The sequence below is a fragment of the Myotis yumanensis genome, unplaced genomic scaffold (genome assembly GCF_028538775.1).
Source record: "Myotis yumanensis isolate MYYU_CA2020_CCGP unplaced genomic scaffold, mMyoYum1.0.hap1 SCAF_3, whole genome shotgun sequence".
In the NCBI taxonomy this organism is placed as follows: domain Eukaryota; kingdom Metazoa; phylum Chordata; class Mammalia; order Chiroptera; family Vespertilionidae; genus Myotis; species Myotis yumanensis.
The window spans coordinates 134,991,970-135,000,479 of record NW_027223754.1 but is presented as its reverse complement, the minus strand read 5'-3'; the positions used below and the strand labels follow the sequence as shown (position 1 = coordinate 135,000,479).

The 8,510-nt window shown below is 44.3% G+C and overlaps 1 protein-coding gene across 1 annotated transcript; it reads right to left on the bottom strand.

Moving 5' to 3' along the window:
* Window positions 1-6,163: 6,163 nt before the first annotated feature.
* Window positions 6,164-7,621, bottom strand: LOC139006334 (endogenous retrovirus group K member 10 Gag polyprotein-like; the record flags this gene model as incomplete). Its single annotated transcript, XM_070408761.1, has 1 exon — window positions 6,164-7,621. A coding segment is annotated over one exon (1,458 nt), but the record flags the coding sequence as incomplete, so codon positions are not given.
* Window positions 7,622-8,510: the final 889 nt, after the last annotated feature.

Here is an 8,510-nt window from a genome sequence, read left to right as displayed (position 1 = left end):
CCTCTGAAAACCCTTGGTGGTGGAGCTGCTGGCCCAGGTCTTTGAGTCCTTCTGGTGCAGACCGACTCACAGCTGAGGTATCGGTGACCCAGGAAATGGGGAGCTTTCATTCATGTAAAGCTGATTAAAGAAAGAATGCTAAACAACCCGAACCAAAGATATACCAAAGGAGAAGCATGGAAGGAAAAGGAAGAGGAGATGCCAGTATGAGAGGATAGGAATAACCAGAAAGTGAAGTGGGCTCATTGCCCTAAGTGGGGCTCACTCTCCCCACACTTCCCAAGTTAGCTACTTTGCCAAGTCCAGAGTCAGATTACCTGAAGTACAGCTGTCAGACCAACCAAGGCAGGATGCTAGAGATGCAGGGCTAACAGAGGGCCAGCTTCCAGGAAATCAAGTCTAGGGGATGCTATTTTCTCCTACACCCACCAGCCAGAGTGACTTCACTGCCTGAGAGTATACGATGGAAGGATTCTGACAGCAACACTTTCTTTCAAAAACCAGATTGCAGAAAGCCAATAATTATAAGGAGCCGATTAGTACAGTGTTTCCCCACTTAAGGGAAACCTGATTGAAATAGATGATAACAAAAACAAACTTCTGTTCAGGGTGAATATGCTGAAGGAAAGGTGGTGCAGTTAAATTAGTCCCACACAAGTCAGGAGACACAAGCACAAGTCCAGCTTTGCCACTTAAACACTGGCAACAACATGCAGTCCCTCAAACTGTATGGCTCTCCAATCTCTTGACTGTAAAATGGCATTAATACGATATGCCTATAGATTGTGAATATTTAATAAATGACAAAATATTTTGAATAAAAATAAAATTAACTCATTCCTGGATAGAAATGAGTAGATCAGGATAAAGACAATTTAATAGGTTAATGTTGAAATATATACTTCTAGAGGCCCGGTGCACAAAAATTTGTGCACTTGGGGGGCGAGGGGGGTCCCCCAGCCCGGCCTGTGCCCTCTCGCAGTCTGGGACCCCTCAGGAGATAACGACCTGCTGGCTTAGGTCTGCTCCCAGGTGGCAGAGGGCACGCCCAATCCCTAGGTGCAGCCCCTGGTCAGGCTCAGAGCAGGGCCAATTGGGGAATTGGGGCGCCGCACCCTGTCATGCACAGAACAGGGCGGATCGGGAGGTTGCGATGCCACCCTCAGTCACGCTCAGGGTACAGCCGATTGGGGGGTTGGGGCACCGCCCCTTGTCACACAAGGCAGGGTCAATGGGGAGGTTGCAGCGCCACCCCCTGTCACTCAAAGAGCAGGGCCAATCAGGGGGTTGGGGCACTCCCCCTTGTCACTCACAGAGCAGGGCTGATCAGGGGGTTGGGGCGCTGCCCCCTGTCACTCACAGAGCAGGGCCCATCAGGGGGTTGAGGAGCTCCCCCCGTCACTCACAGAGTAGGGCCGATAGGGGAGTTGGGGCACCGCCCCCTGTCACACACAGAGCAGGGCGGATTAGGGGGTTGGGGCGCTGCACCCTGTCACACTCAGGGCAGGGCCAATGGGGAGGTTATGTCTCTACCCTGTCACACACAGAGCAAGGCCTGTGGAGGGGGGTTGGGGCGCCACCCTCTATCCCCACAGAGTAGGGCCGATCAGGGGGTTGGGGCGCCGCCACTGTCACACTCAGGGTGGGGCCAATGGAGAGGTTATGGCTCTACCCTGTCACACACAGAGCAGGGCCCCTGGGGGAGGGGTTGGGGCCCCGCACCCTGTCACACACAGAGCAGGGCCGATCAGGGGGTTGGAGAGCTCCTCCCTATCAAGCACAGAGCAGGGCTGATCAGGGGGTTGGGGCGCCTTCCCCTGTCACGAACAGAGCAGGGCAGATAGGGAGGTTGTGGCCCCACTCCCTGTCACACACAGAGCTGCAGGGTGATCAAGGGGTTTGGGCGCTGCCCCCTGTCACTCTGATCCCGGTGCCGGGAGGCATATTACCCTTTTACTATATAGAATAGAGGCTTGATGCACGGGTGGGGGCCGGCTGGTTTGCCCTGAAGGGTGTCCTGGATCAGGGTAGGGGTCCTCACTGGGGTGCCTGGCAGTCTGGGTGAGGGGCTGAGGGCCATTTTCAGGCTGGCAGGTGACTGAAGCTCCCAACTGCTCCTTTTTTTTTTTTTTTTTTTTCTATTCTGGGCCAGCTTTAGCTCTGAGGCCTTGCTGCTGAAAGCAGGTTTCTGGCCTTTACCTTCTGTATTTGATACAATGTTGTGGTCAGGCTGGCTGAAGACCGGCTGACTGAAAGCCAGTTTCTAGGGTTTTGTTTAGCTTCTATATTTGCTACATAGTTGCTTAGAGTTGCAGCTGGGAGGCCGTCAAGTCAGGCGTGGAACATTGGAGGCCACAGTCCCTGGAGCAAGCAAGCCTCCCTGTTCACTTCAGTGCATGGCTGCTGGCCGCCATCTTGGCTGACAGTTAATTTGCATAAGGATATGCTGATTAGCCAATGGGAAGGGTAGCGGTCGTACCCTAATTACCATGTTTCTCTTTTATTAGTGTAGACTAGAGGCCCGGTGCACAAAAATTTGTTCACTTGGGGGGGGCAGGGGGGTCCCCCAGCCCGGCCTGTGCCCTCTCGCAGTCTGGGACCCCTCAGGAGATAATGACCTGTGTCAGGGCCAGCCTGACAGGGTTGAGCCGGGCTGAGGCAGGGAGGTGGGAATTGAGAAAAGAAAGAAAGACAGGAAAGTGGGGTCGGGAGGACCCCAGTTCTCTTGATGAACTGAAGCGAGTTTATTAGCCACACAATCTTATTTATACATAATACACTGAATAGGAGGTCTGTCAAGAGGAATGTATTCTTTGTTCCTCTTAATCTCTAAGGGAGGGACACAGCAGAAGGACAAGTTCTCAGTACAGCATATCTCAGTAAATAGTTACAGACTTCTTGGTAAACTATGAAAGGCTGTTCTCATTCTACAAATGTTGCTCTTATTCTACTGATAAATGCCATCCAAACAAGTCTGGGAAAACTGTGTGGGTAAGGGTCCCAGTCTTGTTAGCCCCTACAGGTGAAAGGACCTTGCCAGCTTACATCTGGTCCCCAACAGATCCCCCTTCTTTGTTTTTTAGGCGAAGTTCATGTTTCAGTGTCTGACAGTTTTTTATGTGTACATGTCATCAGTAATATTTCAGTTCTGGATGGTGGACAAATGGTGGCAATGTAGGTCCGACCCTCTGGTTTGGTCCTGGGCAACCTGCAGCGACGCACAGCTGCTGACCGCTAGCATGATAAGGCGTCTTCACCATCTTTATTTCTGGACTGCTTCTCTTCTTGTTGTCTCACGGGGCCACTGCTATTCTGTGGCTGGAGCAGTCCTGATAATTCTCTTCTGTTGCAGGAATCCACATGGTCTTGGAGTTGTTTTCTGAAAATATACAAACGTATTCTCGACCAAAGGTTAATAAAGGAATCATATCTATAATTTAGACTTGGGATTCTTTTAATTTTTGTCCAAACGATTTTCCTTTGGCTTATTTGACACCATATGTGTTTTCATGGGTGTCTTGTTATTAGCATTATAAATGAAAAAATTTTTCTAGATGTAAATTAGTTACAGGATATTTTTCCTTATATGGTATTCTTCCACTATATTTCCACTATCCTCCCCCCTTTTTTTAAAAATTTAATTATTAGGAGGCTTTTGGAAATTATATAATGAAGTCTAGATAACTTTAAATTTTAATTTTTGTATAAAAATATGACTGCTTTAGGTTTATAGTATGTTAAGCAATTTTTCCATGAAATGATAATTTTGGTTAATACTTCTTGAGCTAGTTTTAATTAATCTGAAAACTTGACTATTATTTTATTGTTAGATTTAATATTTTAATAACAATTTTAGTTTATACTGTAAATATTAATGGAAAGGATTATTTTGCATCCTTGAGAAGGCCCTGAGCATTCCTGGTGTTAAGCTGGATTTAGATATAGGGTAGTTGCTGTTAGCCAAGTCTCTGTTTTTTGGGTACCGATTTCGGCTGGATCAAGTCTCTTTCTGTTATCTGGGTCCCGATCTGAGCTGGGCATGGGAAGCGCAGCAGCCATGGGGGCAGGAGACCTCCCTCAGAAGGGGCAAGTGTTCAAGCCCCTGCATAGTTGTGGGGGGGGTGAGGATCTCTGCCCCACCTCTGTTGACCCCCAAGTTCTCCCCTGAGGCCCCCTGCGACTGTGCCTGTCTTAGGTCGCCCCTCCCTGAGGGGTCTTACCCGTCATTGACTAACCAGCCATCCTCCGGGGCCAAGCAGGGTGATGTGAGGTTTAGTTCTGTCTCCTTGGTAGCGTATACCCCTGTGGCCTCCATGCCCAGTAACTGCCTTGGGATCCCCTCGCCTGCTGGCGGGGCCCTGGCATTGATCATGGGGAACCCAGGTTTGTTCTCCAGAGAGGGCCCAGCTTACACTATTGGGCAAGAGACAGATCTATGGTACCAGCCACCATGAGGCTTCAACCTCAGTATGAACAGAGAGCTTAGGTAACAGCTATAGGTAATTGGAAGAGGGACCCCCTTGGCAAAAAGGGCAAGAAAGGTCAATATAGAATGCTTAAGTGCCTTCCCAGGGGGCCTTCCACACAGTGGAAGGGATAAAATCCTTTCATGTTCTTATTAAATTGCTGCCAAACAATTAGTTTGTAAGTTTGTTTGGAATAAATGTATAATATGCTGTTGTAAAATATTAAAAATTATTAATGAGCTTTTGTTATTTTAAATTATATCTTAAAATTCTACTGTTGAATTTTAAGAAATTTTAAATAACTTGTTTTGCCCTTTCTTAGAGGCAAAAACGTAAGATATATATTTATTAATATTTATTTGATAAAGCTTTCTATGTGATTTCAAGTATATTAAATTGCCTTTATTAAAAAATCCTTTAAGAAGAGAGAATAAACTTTTGAAAACATTTCAGGGCCCATGAAATGTCCTAAAGTCATTCCTTGATTATAGTTTTAAAATCTAACTTAAAAGAGTATTAAATATATATGTGTATATATAATTTAATGATTATATATCTTTTATAATTATTAAGAGATATCAATTAAATTAAAACTGATCTTTGTATTTAAAATTTTTGGTTGGGATAATAGAATTTATCCTCTTTTTTCAATTAGATAAATGTTGAAATTTTACTATAATTATATGATTTCTCCCAATTTATTTAACCAGAACTTTAAACTTTTAGCTGGCAAGTTAAATATTTAGCATTTCTCAATCAGTAATATTTTTAAGAATAAACTTTAAAAATACATGACATGATCAATAGATTTAATTCTGTCCTTTAGATTTTTTATGAGAGAAATTTAGATTAATACTTTAGCATTTTGTTATTTCAGAATATTTAATTCAATTTAGTAAACTCTCAAAGCCTTGGGCTGCCATTGACTGGAAACAGGTAACCATTAAAATGCAAATTAGTTACATTCTTTCTACTAAGGATGGGAAACTGAGAAGCAAGCCTCTTTTTAAAAGTTGTCACTGGCAGGAAATTTTTGGCCTACCTGCTCTGTTGGGGGAAGGGAGGCTAGCCCTTCCTCTATTAGAAATTGCTTTGGGAAGCCAGCCTTAAATAGAGGCGTAGCCGTCTTTTACCTGGGCTACTTAGATTTTTATAATTAATATATTTTTAATAATTCTTGAGATTTAAATCCAATTTATTATTTTAAGGCATATTCTTTAACAAATTTTTGTAACAGAGACAATTTTACTGAATTTCCTTTTTGGCCTTGAAGTTAACCTTTTAACACCCTTTATTAGTATTTAAAAACTGTTCTTTATTATGGAAATGCCAATCCTGCTGCTAGAATCTAGCCAGCATCTTTTTTCCTTTGGGTCAAATTTTGCTAGTTTTGTTAGGAAATAATCAGTCTTGGGTTTTATTTTGTATATTTGCAAAGAGATTTCAGCTTAAAACTCTATCTAAATGTCCAAAATCGGACAATGGGCGCCTTAGTTCCAAGCTAGTTTTCTCTTTACACGTGTACAGAAATCCCAGACATATTTTTAAATTTCAGATCCGGTGGCATTTGCTGTAGCTGTATCAGAAATGCAAGGAAATCATCATTTCTTCTCTATGTGGGAGGTTTTAAATCTAATGATATTTTGTTTATTTTAATAAGCAATGGCAGCACCCAGGGCAGATAGAATGTCTTATTCCTATGGATCCAAGGTCCAGCCCGGTACTTCCGGGGGTTGCTCGGAATAGCTCTTGTATCTATTTTGTTTTCTGTGGCAGGCTGGGTGCTGTGCAGCCTGCTGGCCTTGAGATGGCATAGAGACAGGAGGGTAAACAGACAATGCCCCTGTTATTTGCCATGGCTGGGCTGGCCCCTTTTGGTAGTTTCCCGACTGGTGTTGAGGCAAAGAATTTCCCTGGATATCTGTCTTAGATTTACACTCATTTGCCCAATGTTTTCCTTTTTTACATTTAGGGCACAGTCCAGGTTGTTTGGGACCTCTGCCATTTCCTTTATTAACCCCTTTATTAGAAGGACACTGTTTTGCCATGTGTCCTGTTCCTCCACAAGTGTAACACTTGTATGTTGGACTTTTCCCTGTGCTAAATTGTTGCTGAAGAATCCCTTCAATGGTGGTTCCCTTTAATGCAGCTGCAATGGCAACTCCTTGTATATATGAGGGACCAATATCTGCACAAATTCGGATATAATCTGAGAGAGTCCCCTGTCTTTGATAGGGCCGCAGTGCAGCTTGGCAGGCAGTGTTGGCGTTTTCATATGCCAACTGTTTAACTATTAACATGCCAGCCTCTCCATCCACCACTACTCGGCCAACAGCCTGTAATAGCCGAGAGACAAAATCCTGATACTTTTCATCTGGCCCTTGAATAATTTTTGAGAGCTCCTCTGTTTTCTGACCAGAGGTGGGTAACTTTTTCCAGGCTCTAATCCCAGCTCCATTAATCTGTCCATAAGCTTCCTGGGGGTATTGAATTTGATTATGGGTATCAGCATAGACTCCTTCACCTACCAGCATTTCATAAGAAATATTAATCTGGGCAGCTCGATTACGAGAAGCTTGCTCCTTAGCCTTTTCATCATATTCTGATTTCCACAAGAGATAATCCCCTCCTGATAAACAAGCCTTGGCAATAGCTCTCCAATCATTAGGTGGGAGAGCCTCTGAGGCCATAGTTTCCAAGATGGTTAAAGTATAAGGGGAAGTGGGCCCATACTGAGCACAGGCTGTTTTTAACTCTTTTAAGGTTTTAAAAGGAAGCGGTTCATAAGCACGCTCACGCTGTCCCGTGTGAGGGTTCACCTGTTCCATAACAGGGAAGGCGTGAATGCCTAATTCCTCACCACACTTTCGTGCTTCCTGCAAAGCCATCTGGAGAGGGGAAAGTGGAACTGGTGCTGCACAAGGCAGCGGAGAGCTGCGGGAACGGCCCCCGCGGCTTCTCTTTTTCTTGCCAAAAAGCTTTAATTTTTCTAAAAAGCATTCCAACACATCCTCTATATCACTGCCCTCTTCAGTTCCAGCAGAAAAACATTTTTCCTCCTCTTTTGCCTGAACAATACCTGTATTATTATCATGACAAAGAGCAGCAGCTTCCTCAAAATCCCCCTCATCTTGAGGAGTTAAATTATCTTTAAAAGTTACATTATTTCTTTTTAATATACTGTCTTTTTTAGACCCCTGTTTTGTGCTATCACGCTGTTTCTCCTTTTTTTCTGGCTTAAGAGACGGTTGATTATGGTCATGCCTGGGATCTAAATAATCCCGTATTAAATTCGATAAGGAAATGCAGACCTCCTGAATGAATTTTAAAAAATTTTCTACTTGCTTGTCATTAACCTTAGTTCCTTTACTATTGAGCATAAACTTTAACATTTGCCCATAAAGGGCATTTTCTCTAGATTCTAATTGCCCCATGCTTTACTCCCGACTATCAAAAAATTGCTCCTCCCTTACCTCAACGAGTGCACTCTTTATCCGGAGGAGTTCCTCACCGTCTTTTTCCCAGTTCCTCAGTCCCTTAGCTCGGGCGCCAGATCTGTCAGGGCCAGCCTGACAGGGTTGAGCCGGGCTGAGGCAGGGAGGTGGGAATTGAGAAAAGAAAGAAAGACAGGAAAGTGGGGTCGGGAGGACCCCAGTTCTCTTGATGAACTGAAGCGAGTTTATTAGCCACACAATCTTATTTATACATAATACACTGAATAGGAGGTCTGTCAAGAGGAATGTATTCTTTGTTCCTCTTAATCTCTAAGGGAGGGACACAGCAGAAGGACAAGTTCTCAGTACAGCATATCTCAGTAAATAGTTACAGACTTCTTGGTAAACTATGAAAGGCTGTTCTCATTCTACAAATGTTGCTCTTATTCTACTGATAAATGCCATCCAAACAAGTCTGGGAAAACTGTGTGGGTAAGGGTCCCAGTCTTGTTAGCCCCTACAGGTGCAAGGACCTTGCCAGCTTACATCTGGTCCCCAACAGACCTGCTGGCTTAGGTCTGCTCCTGGGTGGCAGAGGGCAGGCCCAATC